Source organism: Eumetopias jubatus, unplaced genomic scaffold (assembly GCF_037043125.1).
Source record: "Eumetopias jubatus isolate StellerSeaLion01/CBP00866 unplaced genomic scaffold, mEumJub1_p1.0 scaffold_9, whole genome shotgun sequence".
In the NCBI taxonomy this organism is placed as follows: Eukaryota; Metazoa; Chordata; class Mammalia; order Carnivora; family Otariidae; genus Eumetopias; species Eumetopias jubatus.
The window spans coordinates 114,964,340-114,983,943 of record NW_028274815.1 but is presented as its reverse complement, the minus strand read 5'-3'; the positions used below and the strand labels follow the sequence as shown (position 1 = coordinate 114,983,943).

The following is a 19,604-nucleotide window of genomic DNA, read 5'->3' as shown; positions in this document are numbered from 1 at the left end:
GTTAACATTTAAAAAAAAAAAAAACAAACCATAAAGATTGGGACACCTGGGTGGCGTAGTCTGTTAAGCATCTGACTTCCTAATTTCAGCTCAGGTCACGATCGCAGGGTCATGAGATCAAGCCCTGTGTGCCACTCTGCACTCAGCTTCTGTTTCCCCCCCTACCCTCTGTCTCAAATAAATAAATCTTTAAAAATAAGGTTAACACCAATAACCAACAAACCCTGAAATGAGCACTCTGCGGTGGCCCTCGGCCCACCTCTCCTCCCGTGCCCCTCCCCACACCTCTCAGAGGCAGAGACCACCCTTCCCGTCTCTTCCTGGCTTCTCCAAGGAAAATCTTTGAGGGTGTCTGCCCAGGAATCCATCCTGGTGACTCTACCCCGAGAAATAAAAACCAACAGAGCACAAGTGCCCACAAATGGCTTCAGAGGACTTTCCAGCTCTTTGTCTCCTATAAGACTAGACAGATCGAGCTCTGGGCCTGTGAGACCCTATATATCTGTTTAAGCCAGTTAACAAATTTTTGTCCTTCCTAGGCACAAGGAGTCAAAGAGCCTCACCCATTTGGAGAAAGCAGTCACAGGCCACTCATATTAAAAAGTCAAGTATAAAAGGAAGTGAAGAAAACACAGGAAATGGGTCTGTGGCCCATGAGAACCTGCCTAGCCCTGGACTCACCTCAGAGAACTTGCCGTCACCAAACCACTGGACCCACCGCATGCCGGACATGGCCTGGCGCTTGGAGGTGGCCTTCCATGACACCACCATGGCAGGCCACCAGGAGAAGCCCTTGATCTTTCCCCACACAAGGTCTCCTATCCCAAACTCCTTCCCATCCTGGAAAAAAAGAAACACATGAAGGAATCCCAATGAGACAGATCACCTAGGCCAAGGAAAAATCCTGCCCACCCCACTAACCCCAAGGGCCATTGCCCCAGGGTACAACTTAGGGCATTACTTTAAAAAAATAAGAAATGTGAGTAAGAACCCCTTGGATATAAGGGGTCAGTTTGGTTTTTTGATAGGAACATGGGATTTATTAGATTTGTAAAATTTCACCTGTAACCTTTAACCTCTATCTGGGAATGAAAGATGTCAACTGAAAACTCACAGGAAATAAGATCAGAGTTACATCATGACAATCCCCTGGGTTTTCCCACCATGGGCCTCAAAAAGCTTACCATAAAATATAAGTGCCCATGAAAAAACAAGTTATTCAAATAGATGTACAGTCTGATATACACAGAAAAAAAGATTTCTATGCAACAGAATTAGACACACATACGTATGTACACAGCAGTGCTGGAGTGAAGCAAGCCCGACTGGCTAGTCGTGAATGACACACAAGATGGATCACATAATACAGTGGATTAAAGATGTGAGCGAGAGGCAACTCCAGCTCCTAACAAATAAAGTTAACTAGTCTACAACTGTACATAAAATATGATGAACAGAATCACGCCTCGTATTACATATACAAACGAGGTACATATATTTGGAGGTACAAACACTTGACATTTGTAAATTCATTAATCAGGTGTTTGAATTATGTCTGGCAGAGAAGCAGGATAAAGGAGGGACACGTTGCATATGGAAAATCTATATGCTAAAGAAATTCAAATATTACAACAGAAGTGGCCCCCACAAAAAGGTAGGAATAGCCCCCGCTGGGTAAGCGTCTGTTCTTCCCTATTATCTAGGCTGTTCTTAGGGTACCTGATACTCGGCGCTGTCGGCATCTCTACCCTCTGCGTCCACCTGTGGGGACTCGAGGCCGTCCTGCTGGCTGTCCTGGGCCAAGCGGGTGTAGGGGGTACTGCTGCTCTGAGGCACCACATCGTCATCCGTGAGGTCAATGGTGAGGTAGGGGCTGGCTGGGGACGGCCACGGCGTGCCTGCCAAGGATACTGTCCGCCGCCTGAGGGACTGTGGACAGAAGGACATGGAACTGGGGCGACAGCAAACCAGGTAGGTGACCAGAGACCAGTGGAACCCCCAGTTGCTTCCCAAGCAAGCAGAAACAGTGAAGACGTGAAGTTGAAGAGAACAGAGACCACCAAGGACGGTTTTCCGGGAACCAGTATCCCTCAAGTGGTGGGATAAAAAGCAACTTCCAACAGAACAGAGACAGAATCGAGGACAAAGGCAGAATAATGAAGGAGGCCGAGAGGCTCTGAGAGCCAAGCTCAGAGAGGGCCGCTGGTTTCCTTAAATGCTTACTGTGTGCCAGCCTTGCAACAGGAGTAGAGAAAAACACTGGGGTTGCCTCAAGACAGTCAAAGAAGATACCAGGGAGACAAAACAGTTCTAGAGTCAGTAGTACTTGAACTCATTCTGAGGAGGAGCAAGAACCCAGTCAGCAGGGAATTCACACATTCCCACCCGAGTTCCATCCAGGATCAGGCCAGGAGAAAAGTCGTCGGGCTTAAAAGAAGCTTACCCGGCAACCAGGAGAGAGAGGTAAGGGAAGCCCCTGAAAAGGTGCTAAGAGTGAAGACCGGATGGAGGTTGCACACCAGCCACTTCGGGTGGCACGGTGAGAGAGGCCGATCTTCCACTTAAAGAGACTGGGGGTATCCGGGGAACCAACCCTGGTAGCTGAGAACTCCACGGGGGACTCATCCACGGGATTGCGGCCCTGCCGGCCTCGGGTGGAACGCGGGGAGGACCTGGGTCTCTCCCGGCTGGAGGCACTGGTGTTATTTCGGGTTCGGACCTGGAAGCAAGAGAGGATAAGCACGAGGCCTTGGTGACTACAGGCATGGCGTTCCGGACAGGGGGCCAAGAGAACTGGTCTTGAGAGGTCGCCTCACATCAGTGAAAGTGAACAAGGTGGTTAAGTCAGGGAAGAACTCTGGATGGGTCACGTGGACCGCCCCCCCCCCGCCCCGAAACTCCCCAGTTAGTGGGAGAAGGGGGTAGGGTGTCGGCAGGCCTGCCAAGAGTCCATGGCAGATCCCACGCTGCCTGGCCAAGGCGGCTGGCACCTGCAGATTGAATGGAAAACTAAAATCCAAACCAAACATTTACCGCCCCCCCACCACAGCAATGGAATAATTGTTGCCTTCTTTAGGAAGGCACTCGATCATCAAGACGGATGAGAAGCCCTTAGGCTCCTTTCACAAAATGGCTTGAATTTGGGTGTTGCACATCTGTATTCAAATCCTACACACAAGAATGACTGTTTATGGAGCACCTGGATGGTCTAGTCGGTTGAGCAGCCAACTGGATTTTTCGGCTCAGGTCATGATCTCAGGGTCCTGGGATCAAGCCCCGTATCGGGCTTTCCACTCAACAGGGAGTCTGCTTCAGGATTCTCTCTCCCTCTGCCCCTCCCCGTTTGCTCGTTCTCTAAAATAAATCAATCAATCTTAAAAAAAATTAAAAAGATTTTAAAAGGAATTACTATTTAACCTTGGGTAAGTTACTGGAAATCTTCTCTCATCTGTAAGAAGGGCATGATATACATCATATGCTGGGTGAGATTATAAGCTAGCCCCGCAATGGCCATCAAGTGTTCACCTGCTCTCTAACAGGCTGGGTGACCACTAGCGAAGACTGCCTTCCTATTTCTAGACCTCACCCTGTAAGTCACAGAAGTGACTCCCAAAGGTAACTGACAGTTGAGCCATCCACCTACAAACTATCCACTCTTGGGCACTTAAAAGCCAGGAATGTCCAAGGAGCTGAAAACCTGCCACATGAAAGCAAGCCTTCACAACGATAGTTCACGAACCTTGCTGTCATTTTCCAATTTCAAAACATTTGTTCACCTCGCTCTCCAAAGCTCCAAGGAGAAAGGAAGATCCAAGACAAGTTTTTTTCATTCAGGCCTACGTGTGGTTGAAAGGGCCCTGGCTGAGGGGCGGGGGACTTACAGCTGGGCTTTCAGACCGAGTCCTGGTTTCACGGAAGAGTTTGGGCATCACTGGGGTGTCAGAGCCGTCTCCATCTTCCCCCTCACCATCTCCATCACCCGTCAGATCCTTTATAAATGAAGCATTAGAAACGGTAAAGGTCATTAAAAGGTCACATAATCAAAATGGTTTAGGAATCCAGATTCAATCATTTTGGCCCAAGTGACCTCAAAATATTTTCAACTACCACATTTTGCTCAACATACTTTACACAATGGCTTACAATGGGGATCACAAATTCAAGACGTGATTGAAAAATAAAATCCCAGTGAAATCAAGAAGCCCAAGATAGGGTATGAATTCAATATGTGTCGTCAAGACTCCCGTATGTACACCACAGGGAGACTCATTTGGCTATGCCCAGCAGGGAGAGCTGGTCATATTGCACAACTGAGTGTCTGGGAGAAATCAAAGGTTCAAGAAAGATGCTTCTTGATACCATTACCAGGAAGAAACAGCACCAATTCTGTGTCAAGTCATGTAGAACCCCTAGTACATGTCCCATGCCCCAGAGCAAAACGCAAAGAACTGGGCACATAAAGTGGAGCGCTAGTGAGCAGCCCCAAGCCCAGCTGTTGTGTTAAGAACTGGATTTTTCATTTGCCAATCTTGTGGCCTTGAGTGAGTCCATTCCTCTCTTTAAAACTCTAACAGTAATTCCCTTGTAGCACAACAGGGTGATAATGAGAATGAATGATGCATGCCTCGCCCAAGGCCAGGCTCAGAGGAAATGCTCAGTCAGGAGGTTCCATTCCCATTGCTGGTAATGGTCCATCAGAACTCAAACGGCTGTCCAGAGCACACGGTCCCAAATATCCACACGGCTCTTACTCTAGCCATCTGGGTGCCCACTGGTTGCTCTCCAGCAGAACAGAAGCTATGAAAATGTGAACTTTCATTTGTCCATAACTTTGTGCCCCGTGCCGGACACTGGTTCTCCAAAAGAGTAACCCAAGTGAAAAAAAACTACTATAATTAATAAGGACACAGAAGGCAGAAATGAGGTCAGGAATAAAAAAATTATGAAAAACTGTAACTTGGAAAAAAACTTATCATGTAGAAACCTTGCAGCAAGTATTCAAAGATCTTGCAATGATTGTTTAAAATCCCCTGAAACAAGCCAGGCAAGTTCTTTCCATCTTGGAAAAAAATTTCCTTGAGGCCACATAACCCTGATTATCAAAACTGGACACAGATATATTCCAATAAAATCATACATCCATTTTATTCATGAACAGATGCTAAAGTAAATCCAATTCAAAACATACCACAACCAAATTGGGCTCACTCCAGGAATAAAAAGGACAGTTTACTACATTAGAAATTTATCAATGTGGGCACCTGGGTGGCTCAGATGGTTAAGCATCTGCCTTTGGCTCAGGTCATGGTCCCAGGATCCTGGGATCGAGTTCCGCATCGGGCTCCCTGCTGAGCAGGGAGCCTGCTTCTCCCTCTGCCTCTCTCTCTGTCTCTTATGAATAAATTAAAAAAACTTTAAAAAAAAAAGAAATCTATCAATGTAATTGATCATCCACTGAGAAAAAGACAATTTCAAAAAATATGCTAAATAAGCATTTAGTGGGGCGCCTGGGTGGCTCAGTCGTTAAGCGTCTGCCTTCAGCTCAGGTCATGATCCCAGGATCCTGGGATCGAGCCCCTCATCAGGCTCCCTGCTCCGCAGGAAGCCTGCTTCTCCCTCTCCCACTCCCCCTGCTTGTGTTCCCTCTCTTCGCTATGTCTCTCTCTGTCAAATAAATAAAATCTTTAAAATAAATAAATAGGCATTCAGTAAAAAACTTTGTAATTTAGTAAAATAAATGTTTATGATTTTAAGACTTGGCACATAAACAAAAAATGCCATCATTCATGAGGTTGTTTGAAGCCCTCTCGGTGCTTAGCAGTGTTGAAATTCAGCATTCAACAAGTATTTATTGGGTACCAGTTTAGAGGAGGCCTCAAATTCCCCATTTAATGAAAGCTCAAAGGAATTCCCCTGGAACCCTGAAAAAAGGACAGTAGAGCACATACCTGAGTATAACTTAGCAGACTGGAGACCTCCCTCTTGGACAGCCGTGAGCTTGATCTACGGACTGGAATAAAGAACCAGAGTCTGTTTGGAGGAAGGGGCAGCCCTCCGGGCTGTGGAGCAGCCGTGTCGTCCTTTGCTGACCTGCTGTCCCTGGCGTCTCCTCTCTCTAAACCCACTGGCATCCTCAGGGTTTAACTCCTAGCCCCTCAGGATCTGTGGTCCTGTCAATGTATTCATAAGGCACATAACAGAATCAAAAACAATACTGAAGATATTCACGAGGGAAGGCATCAAATTCCTTTCAGAATTGTGGCCACCAAACTACAACTAATGAACAATCCAGTGCCTGCCGGATCAGCCACATTTCAAGTGCTCACATGTGGTTAGTGGCTATTATAGTGAACAATGCAGAAAACAGAACACTTTCATCCTCACGGAAAGTTCTATTCGACAGCACAGCTCGAGGGGATTTCAACAGCAGGGTGGGACAATACAGGGTTTTCCAAATCAGCTGGGTCAGAAAATCTCAGTGGGGAGGACCACAGGTGATATGATCCAGAACTGTGCAGGAGAGGGGTGGGGAAGGGAAGGATGGGAAAGGAAGCAGGCCTCAGACCCTCCCCACTTGAGTGTCTTCTTCCCACATAATCACAATCCCAGCTACAAGGGGAGAGGGGTCCCACTGCAAAAGGGCCAAAGACCCCAGCCTATGCTGCAACCACCCCCCATCATGGCTGGAAAAGGACAGGTGTCATCACCTTGGGGTTAACTCCTCAGAATCCCAGCTGAGGTGGGGGCAGTAGGGGGAGCAAGGGCCCGTGGGCAGGGATGATAAATGGGCTGGGCTCTGCCTACGTCCACCTCCCTTCCCCGAGAGGGATGGCAGAGCCTGTCAGAGACCAGACCCTCTCCCCACAACCTGCCTGGAGCCTGCTCCGAGGCTCATGTCCCAGCTGCTGCTGTCTGCAGTGCCTGTCCCACCCCTCCTCCCCATGGCCCGGCCACCTCTGATCTCCGGGGTGCTGATAGCCTCCAGGATAGGGGGTGAGGGCGCATCCTTGGAGTCAGAAGACTGGTCGCTGCAGCCCCCATTAGTGATGATGGAGTCTTCCCTCCCGCTGGCGTCCTCCTCTCTGTTGAGCTGTCTGGTGTCTCCCTTCATTGTTTCCTGCAGGAGGGCCAGAATGGGTAGGGTAGCAGGGAAGCAAGGGCACAAGGGGGCAGCACACCCCAAACCTCCCGCCAATGGCTCTATGTCCTCAGGCCAACAGAGGCCCCTTGACATTCTCCGGGTGATACTCCTGCCCAAGGACCCCACCCAGGCTGCCCCCCATAGCCTGCCCCCCTCACCAAACTCGGAGGCTCAGGACTTGGTTCCATGTGGCCAGGCGGCCCGAAGGCTCAGATACCAGCACCCAGGACAGAGGAGGGGGCTGGGCTGTGGTCTGAGGCTTAGGCTGTTCTGTGCAATTAGCCGGCCACTTCAAACAATGCCATTTAGGACCCGCCTGCCCCGGCCTGCCTGCCGCCAGCCTTGGTCCCCTCTGCCCCTGGCCCCCTCTCCCTGCCCAGCCTCCGCAGGGCCTCAGGAAGCCAGTGCATTATTTTCCCTCCTGACCCCTTTGTTTGCTCTCTCCCTTCCCCTCAATCTCCAGGTCCTCTTCCCACCCGCCCCCTCCTCCCCCACAGAACAGCTTCTCTCCTCTCCATGGCAGCACAAGCCCCGCCCCACCCCAACCTCAGGGGCCCATTGGTCTGCTGGCCTGTCGCTCACTCCCCTCCTCCCTCACCAGCTGGGGCTCAGAGTCCCAAGTTCCCAAGAAGGGAAAGGATGGAGGAGCACAGGCAAAGGACTGGGGCAGTTAACAAGGGGCATGCTCCCCATCTGCTCCAGCCTTGCCCCACCTCTGGGCCTTTGTCTCTCCACTGCTGCCCCTCCTGGTAACTGCATCATCACCAGGCTATTCAGCTAAGACCACCAGCTCAGGCAAGGTCTTCACTGATGGGTTCAAGGGCTCTGTGACCTCGACCTGGCCTGCAACGTATGTTAGCTGCTAGAACCTGCACCTTTCTCTCCTTTATTCCTCCTAATAATGTGATGGACCCATTTTATAGAACAGGAAAACTGACACACAGACTGGGTTAGTCTCCAAGGTCAAAAATCACATCGAAGAGGTGAGGCCAAGGTAAAAATGGAGCCTAGGTACAGGGTGAGGCCCCCAGACTCCCATCCCTTGGTTTTCCCCAAACTGCTCCAGAGCTATTTGGCACCACACCCTATTGTTCTGGACTCTTTCTTGGAAGAAGCTTTCCCAGCCAAGGTCCGCTTATCAGCACTGAGCACTCCCAGCCCTATGCCCCATCTTGGGGACTCACCACATGGTACCAGATGACCCACACTAGCCTCCCAGGGTACCTTCTAGAAGCATCAGTCAAGGCTATAGAGTTGCAGGCTGCCGGGGATGTGGCACCACGTCCACCAGGAGGCGATGTGGGGCTGTCTGAATTGCACTGCAGCGCCCCCAGGTGGATATGGGACATGACCTGTCCCTCCGCCAGGCCTGGGTGTTGGCTGCTAGACCTCTGCTACATTTCCCATAGGACCCAGGGACCAGGGACTCTGGAATCACCTGGGAGATGGCTAAGAGCTACAAAATCTCAGGCATGGCCCTAGACCTACTAAGTCAAGACCAACATTTTCAAAAGATCCCTGGGTGATTATATGCATGTTAAAACAGCACTGTTCTAGTTCTAAATGTATACTTATCCACAGCATATGTGGCATTTACCCCACGTGGCCCAGGATGTGCAGGCTCACATTTCCTGGTCTGTTTTCTCTCAATACATGTTAAGGAAGCTCACCAGCCCCAGGGGAAAAGAGGAATACTGGCCCTAGCCCCATCAGCTGCTTCTCAGCCTCTTTCACTGCCAAGCCCTGACCCGGAAGAAAAGGCTGGCTGACCTATGGCCAGATCCCGTGAGGCCAAGCAGCCAAAATCCCAGGGAAAACTGCTGGAGTGTGGTTCAAAGTAATAATTAATTCCCAGTGTCTTGCCCCAGGGCCAAACCAGTGAACTAAGTAACCTGGGTGGCCTAACACAGGGTGGGAGACTGGGTCACGGGTGCCAGAGACCAAGGGTCCACAGAAGCTTAGGGGAGGAACGGGCAGCCAGGGCTTCTACGCAGGAGCTGGTAGCAAGCAGGTCAGAGGCTGAAACTGAGGGCGATTACTTCCCACTCGTCCAGGGCCCAGGATTCCCTCAGACAGCCCTTAACTGTGTCAGTCAGGAGCCTCCCTTCTAAACAGGCCCAGGTGGAGCCAGCAGCCCAGAGTGGACAATGATTAACTACCTCAGGCCTTCCCCTAGGGCCTCAGCAGTGCCAACCTGACCGCCAGGCCACCAGACAGACACGGGGGCAGTGCACCTTCCCAAAGTCAGATGTGGACATTCAGGAAAAAATCTACCTCTAGGAACTAGACCCATGGGCACTGGGGGAAGGTTCAGGCAAGGAAACCAACCAACTCTAAGTGTCCTTGGCGACATGGGCAGCAAAAATACCCCCTTTCGATTGCATAATTCGATGTGATTTCATACAAAACTCCTTCTCTGTAGTCTTCATCGTCCTAGGTTTGCATGGACAGTAACTTCCCTTGCCTCCTTACTGCCACAACACACATCAGCATCTAGAACCCATGCCCACTGAAAGATACCCAGTGCAGTTCCTCTCCCTACCCTGACTACATTCTAAGGCCCGCCTCCAGGCATGTGCTGCTGCCGCCCCCCTCCACCTGGAAGCCCTCCCCATCCCTACCACATACCTGCTGGTTACTCAGACTTCAAATTCACATGGGTAAAGTCAGGAAGCCTTCTCTCAATACACTTCTGCTCCAAAAAGCATCATCTGGCCCTCCTCACATAGGTAAACAAATCCTCTCGCCTAATGATACAGTAATTATTTCAGTGTTTACTACTATATATGCAACACTTCTGTGCTTTACCTGTATTAATTCATTTAATCTTTAAATGTGGTACAAGGGCGCCTGGGTGGCTCAGTCATTAAGCATCTGCCTTCCGCTCAGGTCATGATCCCAGGGTCCTGGGATCGAGCCCCGCATCAGGCTCCCTTGTTCAGCGGGAGGCCTGCTTCTCCCTCTCCCACTCCCCCTGCTTGTGTTCCTTCTCTCGCTTTGTCTGTCAAATAAATAAAATCTTTAAAAAAAAAATAAATGTGGTACGTATGATCCCTGTTTTACAGACACACAAACTGAGGCAGATAAAGCAACATAATACATACTGGACCAATATGGCTTGTTCAAATGTTCAAATCAAGTCCCGAAAACGTTACGAACACACAAACTTAAACTACATGCTCTTGGCAACAGGAAGAAATTAGCACCAGAAATTGGTGTGTGATGGTAGATAGAAATCACCCTCACCTCTTCCCACCACTTCCTGGATAATATGGCCCCCAAGACAAGCCAACTGCTTTATCTAGTGTATCATTCCAGCACGAGAGGATCAACAGGCTGGGTTACCTCCCTGAAAGAGGTGGCACCTTCCTGAGGGATTTTTCCGTGCTGGCTTAAGAACTGTGCCTTGCCACCCCACTGTTCTAACAGTTCCTGGGTCCCTACCCTAAGCTAAAGACAGTACACAAACCACCCTTAACCCCCACCCGATCCTGAGGCAGGTCCTGTTATCAACCTGCTTTCCACAGTCTCAGATGAATTAATTAAGTCACCCAACAAGGTGGCAGCGCCAAGACTCATGCCTAGGCAGTCCAGGGTACGTGCCTTAACTGCTGTGCCTAAGACAAGGCAGTCGTGAATTCTAGTTTTAAGAACAATACATCACCCATCCCAGAGGCTATAGCAACTTTGTGGCAGAGGGACATGATCTGCCAGCTGAGTGTTTACCTTCACAAGAGGTGATGGTTTAACCTCCTGATGCAGGGTGAACTCTGACCCTTTCCCAGAGGCTGGGGTCCGGCATGTGATTTAGGGCGGGGCAGCAATGTGGGGTGGGCTCACCCGCAAGGTTCTCCCTGCAAGGCGCTGCCTCATTAGTGCAGGGTGCCTGTGTCCCAACTGAACCAGGTCAGACGTGTCCAAATGCAATGTGGCAGACAGAAGGATGGGTGGCACCCCCAATTAGACTCAGGGAGGAGGCCCAGGGACCTGCCCCCTCCAACCCAGCTGTAAAGCTGAGAAGTGATGTCATTCATTTCCTCCAGGCTGGTACCAGCAGCAGACCTATTTCACAGCACCCTGTAAATGGTAATTGCATTAATTAAATGCACAATACAGGAAGGGGGGATGGTGGGCATGACAGGGAAGTGGGTGGAAGGGGGGGACCACATGGGCATCCCTGCCCCACCCTGAATCCCCCAGGGCTTAGAGATTTGGTGCAGTAAAAAAGGAGCTTGAAAGATATTCCCACCTACCCTATATAAAAAAGTCCTTCTCCACAGCTTGTGGGAGGGAAATCTAGACTACTGAAACCTCCCCACCTTGACTGCTCAAGTCTTTCCCAGCTGTTCCCATTGTCCAAGATTCTAAAATAGTTGAAATGGAACAATTACTGTGTATCTCATCCAAAGAGAGAGCTTACTCTTAGGATTCCGCCTTTTGCAGATGAGTAAAGTAAAGCTCAAGGAAGCAGATGGGCAGATTCCCCGCCCAGGCTTGCACAGCTACTAAGGGATGGAAATTTAGGCCTAACCCACTACCCAGACCTTAAAGACATTTTAAAACTAATATGCTACGTACAGTTATAAAAGTGAAGCCTGGGGACACCTCCCCCAGGTGAGCAGAGAGAAAGGAGGGTACCCAGGCAGTGGAAACAGTTAAGTACAAAGGTAAGGGGGCTGGAAAGAGGCTGCCCCCCTGGCTGGTGGCAGGGAACAGGGTCCCAGAGTTCAGGGCCTTTGTCTGATCTTTAGGAATCTTTGCTGAATTCCAAAAATAGCCAGATTCACAGGCAAGCTGGAATGAAAAAGCCCTCAAGTCTTTCTAGAACCCGAGTCTTAGCACTTGTGAAATGAAATGACCCCACCGTTAATTCCCTGGGTGGTTTGCGCTAGGGATCCCAAAGCGGAGGACACAACCCTGAGAAGCGGGAGCGTCCACATTTTCATGTGCCATCCTGCCAGACTTCCCAGCTCTGCCTCACAAAGGGAGGCATCCCTTCATCATGGGTGATTCAGAAGGAGTGTGGAGGATTGCTCAGTGCCTCTAGGCCATGGCTACACACACCACTGTCGTTGTACAGTAAAAACTGGGTTTTGGTATATTGATCAGAATCATCAAAACAATTGATCCACGCAGGGGTCAAATTGGACAAGTATAAAAACCTAGCTGTTCCTTGCAGCATTACTCCTATTAGCAATATACTAACAAAACACCTAGATGTTCCTCAGTGGATTGGAATTACCCTTTAGCTAATTCACAGAAAAAGAAAAAACTGAGGTGCCTGGCTGGCTCAGCTGGTGGACTCGATCTCAGGGTTTTGAGTTTGAGCCCCACTTTGGGTGTAGATTCCTGAAAAATAAAATCTTAGAAGAAAAGAAAAGGAAAAACTATAATATACAGAAAGATCTGAAAAGACACAGCAACTTAAACCAGAGCTTGGAGTCAAGCTTTTTGCCCTATAAACAAATGCACTCAGCCCCCTTCCCCTACAGTGCTTTGGGTAACTCTTGGAAGGGTGTGCAAATGTGCAGAGGAAACCACCGGTAACTCAGACAATGATGGGTGGGGCAGCATAAGGAGCTGAGGATTCTGAGAGCTGCCATATCCACCCCTGTGGCCATGTGTCCCTTAGCAAAGCTGGAGCCAAAGATCCCTCTGCCCTCCCCCCTGGGGGGGGCGGTGGTAAGGGAAGAAAAGACCAATGTTCTGTAAAGCCACTGCCTGGGTGCTACCCCTCACAGTAGGCTATTACTGTTGTTATAGCCAATGCCTTAAATCTCAACTGTCTGCATACAGAGGCAGTGGGGACAGAGATTTAGTCTTTAAGATGGCAAATCAACAATATGATCCAAAATGCCAAGTGTCCATATCCTGTCACATAGGATTCTACTGCTAGCAATCAAACCAGCCCAAAGCTCTTATCAAGACCTATATGCAAGGATGGTCGCTGCTGTCCTGTTTATCATGGCAAACGCTGCAAACACGTGACCGGCAAAGGCACCTGGCTAAATCCCATGCAGCCGTACTGTGATGCTAGTTGAGACAGTGAACGAGGTACCAACTAGCAGATAAAGCTGTGCCAAGTGAAAGTCTGTATAATAACACAATCTCAGTTGTTAATGTTAACATATGCATTAAGCCATGTTCCTCCAGCATTTTTTTTTTCCAAATGTAAAAAGTCACATCTCTTGGGAGGGTAGCTTATGAGTTAACTACCATATGCCCTTGTTACTTTTACAGTCAGATGCTGCCCAAGAAACATTTCTTCCAGTGAAAATGGCCATTAGTCAATCTAAAGTTACTTCTAGGGGCGCCTGGGTGGCTCAGTCAGTTAGGTGTCTGCCTTTGGCTCAGGTCAGGATCCCAGGAGTCCTGGGATCAAGCCCTGAATCCGGCACCCTGCTCAAGGGGAGTCTGCTTCTCCTTCTGCCCCTCACACTGCTCATGCTCGCATTCTCACTCTCTCTCAAATGAATGAATAAAATTTTTAAAAAATTTTTTTTAATAAAGTTACTTGTATATGGTAGGAGGTAGGCATCTCATTTTTCCCTTTAAGGAAAGCCAAACACTTGGAATGACGTGAATGTCCCAACTCCATTTCTTTTAAAAAGTTCCCCTATATATGTAGAATGTTTCTGGGCTCACTTTTCCTTTTGGTATTTAACCCTTGCCACCCCTTTTAATCATAGCTTTAGAATAAGCGTCATATATGCTAGGGCAAGCCTGCCAACCTTACTGAGAAGTTTCATCAATTTTCTCCTTATATGTCTCAAACATCCCTTAGTTTATACATTTTCTCATTTGTTTCCCTTTTCTAGCCCCAGATTTTTCTAGGGAGTCTAACTCTGCATGCAAATAAATTTAGACAACATTTCTAGTTGATTCAACATGGAAAGGACTTACAGATCACCTCTACCATAATCAGAAAGTAAGTCCTGGTATATTATTTTTTAAAAGACAAAGGGGTGCACCTGGCTGGCTCGGGCAAAAGAACATGTGGCTCTTGATCTCAGGGTCGTTGAGTTTGAGCCCCACATTGGGTGTAGAGATTACTTAAAAAGAAAAGACAAAATTTTCACAATACAAAGAAAAACCAGGGGATAGCAAGTAGGAGAAATGGGTGAAAGATGGTCAAAAGGTACAAACACCCAGTTATAAGTCAAGTCCTGGGGAGATAATGTACAGCATGGTGACTAAAGTATTATACATTTGGAAGTTGTAGACCGATCTTAAAAGTTCTCATCACAAGAAATAAATTTTAACTATGTGAGATTTATAAAATAAAGGAATTGTGCACTGAAATTAGCTTTTCAAAAAAACCCATCATCTCACATAAGCGACTTTTTAAAAAACTAGCTATAAGTACCTGGTATGGGTTTGGGTCTGCCCATCTCAACACAATGATGAAGGAAGCAGGCCTGTAGACAAAGTAGTAGACACAAGCAGGTCCTCTACAGGGTCTTAACCCAACACATCTGTGCATCCTACCACTTCTATGGGTCCAAGCCAGGTGGGGACAAATTTCTCAAATTTAACAGCACTTCAATCCACATTCTACTCCTTGCTTAGCTGTGTGGCCATAGATAATGGTGACAATCATATTTAATACTGAGCAATCACTCTGTACTCTGCTTACAGCTTAACACGTAACATCCTAGGACAGATCTGGACACTGGGAAAGGCCACTCTTAACCTATGCCATCAGATAAAAGAGTTCCTGCTATGGGGGAAAGGGCACAGGGTTTGAAACATGGCAGACGACGTGGACCAGCAACAACTAGCAACACTGTAGAAGAGTCCCTGGATCTCATCAGGCTCAGCCTGGATGAGCGAATTTATGTGAAAATGAGAAATGACAGAGAGCTTCGAGGCAGATTTTATGCTTATGATCAGCATTTAAATATGATATCGGGAGGGCGCCTGGGTGGCTCAGATGGTTAAGCGTCTGCCTTCGGCTCCTGTCGTGATCCTGGGGTCCTGGGATCGAGTCCCGCATCGGGCTCCCTGCTCCTTGGGAGCCTGCTTCTCCCTCTGCCTCTCTCTCTCTCTCTCTCTCTCTCATGAATAAATAAATAAATAAAATCTTTAAATATGATATTGGGAGATGTGGAAGAAACTGTGACTACTATAGAAATTGATGAGGAAACATACAAAGAGATATATAAATCAACAAAACGGAATATTCCAATGCTTTTTGTCCAGGGATATGGTGTTGTACTCGTTGCCCCTCCATTAAGAGTTGGCTGAAACAAAGAATTTATCATGTATGGAATATAGGAGCTTTTGTATGATTGCCTCTTTAAATGTAGAAGACACTCAAAAGAGAAACCTGCGTAAATTTTGATATTAAAATGACCCAAGGATTCTTCCACTCCTAAAATGATTTGATTTGTGGATAACTAAAAAATTCTTTTTAAGATTTTATTTATTTCACAGAGAGAGATAGCGAGAGCAGGAACACAAGCAGGGGAAGTGGATGACCTGAGCCAAAGGCAGACGCTTAACGACTGAGCCACCCAGGCGCTCCTGATAACTGAAAAATTCTTAAGCTAAAGGGCATTTACATTTTTTTCCAACCCTTTCAATAAATGTGATCACCAAGATGCAAAAAAAAAAAAAAAAAAAAAAAAGAGTTCCTGCTATGCTTCAGGAGGAGCCATGTTCAGCACTGAGAATCACGGGCAAAGGCCAGACAGCCTGTCCTCATGGAGCTTCCAGCTGGTTTAGGAGGATGATAGGGAAAAGGCTAGGTGAGAGATGAAACAAGGTCGGTTCACCCCAAAACCTACACTGCTCTTTCTTCCACTATACAGACCCTTTTGCCAAAAGCTCAATAGGACAAGATTTTGCCCATACCTCTGTGCACATTTGCTCAGTTCCAAATCCTATCCTCCAACTGTTGCACACTGCCTCCCACATAACCCAGAAAATCTCTGCCACGGCACCTGCCCGTTCAGGCATCTAGCCTAGTTAACACTCCAGTTCTCACCACAGCCCAGGTAAGTGCAATGTCTCCTCCGGCTTCCAGACCACAGGACTCAGGCAGAACAATGCCTTAGTCAAGCCATAGAGGCCACCACTCCTCCAGCCAGACTGAAACATAGGATACCTGCTTGAGCCTGAGAACTCTCCAGTACCCCTTCCCTGCAGCCAGGCCTCCACCTCTCGGGCAGGGCACTGGAAAATCCCTCTGCTCTGGGGAAGAAGACAGACCCGACAACAGAGAACATCCTTCACATTTTGGGTGACCCAGAGGTAAGTGCAAATCACTGCCCCCACAGAGCAATGCTCCAGTTTAACTCTCAATTTGGGTCCTTCTTAATCATGAAGATCAAGCTCAAAATTTAAATATTAAAAATGAAAACAGTAAAAAAATACTCAGAAACACTGGACGGAAAACTAAACACCAGAATTAGTATCTTCAGGGAGATAAAAGATGTATCCAAACAAACAAGATGAGAACACCATTGCAAATGGAATTTCTGGGACAAGAGCTCTTCAAAACCGAAACGACCAAAAACATGGCACCTGTAGTCAGTTGAGCATCCAACTCTTGATTTTGGCTCAGGTCATGATCTCAGGGTCCTGGGATTGGGACCTGCATCAGCTTTCATGCTCCAGGGGGAGTCTGCTTGAGGATTTGCTCTCTCCCTCTACCTCTCCCCTTGTTCATGTGTGCTCTGTCTAAAATGTTTTAAAGATTTTATTTATTTGGGAGAGCATATGTTGGGGGGATGAGTGGGGGGTAAGGGCAGAGGGAGAGAGCAGGCTCCCCACTGAGCAGAGAATGGTCAGAAGAAAGAAGAATGGTCAGAGAAAATTCCACCTGCCAGGAGCTCAACATCTGACTAATAAGAGCTATAGAATGAGAGGACAGGGGTGCCTGGGTGGTGCAGTCAGATGCTGACTGTTTCAGCTCAGGTCCTGATCTCAGGGTGCTGCAACTGAGCCCCACCTAGGGCACCACGTTCAGCAGGGAGTCTGCTTGAAGATTCTCTCCCTCTGTCCCTCTTCCCCACCCATGCACACACACTCTCCCTCTCAAAAATAAAATCTTAAAAAAAAAAAGAAAGAAAAAGAATCATATTCTCTCAACCTCAGCAGCCCTCAACCATGTCGGGCCTCCTCCCGCTGGACCTCCTCTCACACCTGGTCAGCATCAACCTGTCCTCAAATGGAAATGTATTGGTTAAGAACCTTGAGCCGCAGACAACTCTCTCGCCCATCTATTCTGTCAGTTTTGAAATCCATTTATTTCCTGCTAGTCTTTCAATGGCTACCTCTCTCCCACAAATTTCAAAGACTACAAAAGACAATTTTTGGGGTGTCTGGGTGGCTCAGTCGAGTAAGGGTCTGACTTCAGCTAGGGTCATGATCTCGGGATCCTGAATCAAGCCCCGGAGTCAGGATCTGCAGTCAGAGAGGAGTCTGCTTGTCCCTCTCCCTATGCCCCTCCCCCCCCAACTTGCGCTCCCTCTGTCCCTCTCTAATAAAATCTTTTTATAAGTAAGTCAGGGGCGCCTGGGTGGCTCAGTTGGTTAAACCGCTGCCTTCGGCTCAGGTCATGATCCCAGGGTCCTGGGATCGAGCCCCACATCGGGCTCCCTGCTCATGCAGGAAGGCTGCTTCTCCCTCTGCCTGCCGTCCCCCTGCTTGTGCTCTCTCCCTCTCTCGCTCGCTCGCTCGCTATCTCTGTGTGTCAAATAAATAAATAAAATCTTAAAAAAAAATTCCTTCTAAAAAAAAAAAGTAAGTCAAAAATAGGGGTGCCTGGGTGGCTTAGTCAGTTAAACGTCTGCCTTCGGCTCGGGCTGTGAACTCAGGGTCTTGGGACTGAGCCCTATGTCGGGCTCCCTGCTTGGTGGAGAGCCTGCTTCTCCCTCTCCCTCTGCCTCTGCCTCTGCTTACCTGTGCGCTGTCAAAATAAATAAAATCTTTTAATAAATAAATACATTTAAAAAAGACAACTTTCTGGAAAATTAGAGTTTGATCCTGAGACACAAAACTAAAGCAGAGAGAGAGAAGGCAGAGGGCAGGCAGGGGTTTGCAGTAAGGCAGAGCCCATAGATCGCAAGGTTTTAATGAATGAAAATCTCTGCCGGAGAAGTGAGAGGCAACTTTGATCAGGCAAGCTGGTAAAAAAACAATAGCAGAAGCCAATGGTGGCAGATTCCAGAGAATCTTTTCCCACTGCTCTCGAACACTGTCCTCCAGCTGCGTGGGAAGGCAGCCCCAATGGTGACCATAGTGCTAAAGACTTCACCAATTGAGCCACCTTTCCTTGCCACTCTGTCCTCTCCTTGGGTTCCGGTCCCTTCTTTTAGAAAGGCCTCCTGGTCCTGTCTACATTGAAATGGAGAGGCCCCAAAATGAAAGCAAAACATTGATTACTTTCGGGGTTGTGAAATTACAGGTGATGACTAGTTTCTTCTTAGCATCGGAGGATGGTAAATTTGATTTTCACTTGCCTCAAGTATTTCTTGAATGTCATTTTTTGAAATATTTCAATTCCCTACACAGAGCAGGCCCTCCTCATTCTTTGCTTATTCCCTGGAAAAAACTCAGGAATGCTAACTGGGATTATTTCCCTCAGGAAGTAAATAATAGCCACTTGCCAATATTTGAGTGTTTACTACATAACATGCAGTATTTTTTATTTTCTTAGTCATCTCTACACCCAACATAGACCTTGAACTCACAACAGGAGATCAAGAGTCACATGTTCTTCCAACTAAGCCAACCAGGGGCCCCCATAACATGCAACATTTACTGAATTTTTTAATCTAGAGCAACTCAACTGACTTAAATATCCCCTGCAATTGGCCCACCATTGTTGGCCGATTGTACAGATGGAACAACTGAGGATGAAGCCAGTGACTTATACATGGAGTGAATATGTACATGAATCGACTTGATTCTAAGGCCCAAACCCCTTTGTTGACTCAGACGGATAATATAACCCGGTGGATAACAGGTTTTTTAGAATACAGCCGACACTGAACAATACGGGTTTGAACTACATGTGTCATATGTTGATTTTTTTCAGCATATATACTGAAAATTTTGGAGACTTCCAATAATTTGAAAAAACTCATATGAACTGCATAGTAAAAATACAAAAAAAATTAAGTTAGGTATTACTCTTAGAATAAGTTACAGAATACATGTAACATGAAAAACATGTGTTAACAGACTGTTATCAGTAGTGTTTCTGGTCAACAGTAGGCAATTCAACTTGGGGGGAGTCAAGTTAAACTGGATTTTCAAGTGCGGGGAGAGCAGGAAGGCAGTGTCCCTAACCCCTGCATTGTTAAAAGGGTCAACTGTACTTAGGTTAGGGACCCCCCTCTATTTTGTGAATGAACAACTAAAATAAAAGGATCTGGATTCCATTTAGTCCTGATGATATAACTACACCGGGTAGATGTGGACTTTTACCCACTTCACAGATTGGAACGAGGAT

General features: G+C 47.6%; 1 protein-coding gene and 1 pseudogene across 3 annotated transcripts in view; one reads left to right on the top strand and one right to left on the bottom strand.

Moving 5' to 3' along the window:
• Positions 1-19,604, bottom strand: part of DNMT3B (DNA methyltransferase 3 beta) — a 40,636-nt gene that overhangs the window by 17,614 nt on the left and 3,418 nt on the right. For all 3 annotated transcript variants that reach the window (XM_028118838.2, XM_028118836.2, XM_028118837.2), the window contains exons 2-7: positions 6,955-7,117; positions 5,949-6,010; positions 3,882-3,989; positions 2,594-2,719; positions 1,720-1,929; positions 682-840 (exon numbers count right to left, since the gene is read on the bottom strand). In XM_028118838.2, the coding sequence (XP_027974639.1) occupies positions 682-840; positions 1,720-1,929; positions 2,594-2,719; positions 3,882-3,989; positions 5,949-6,010; positions 6,955-7,111 (822 nt within the window). In that variant the 5' untranslated portion in view covers positions 7,112-7,117. The remainder of the gene's footprint in view (positions 1-681; positions 841-1,719; positions 1,930-2,593; positions 2,720-3,881; positions 3,990-5,948; positions 6,011-6,954; positions 7,118-19,604) is intronic.
• On the top strand, positions 14,892-15,388 carry LOC114220765 (U6 snRNA-associated Sm-like protein LSm3; annotated as a pseudogene).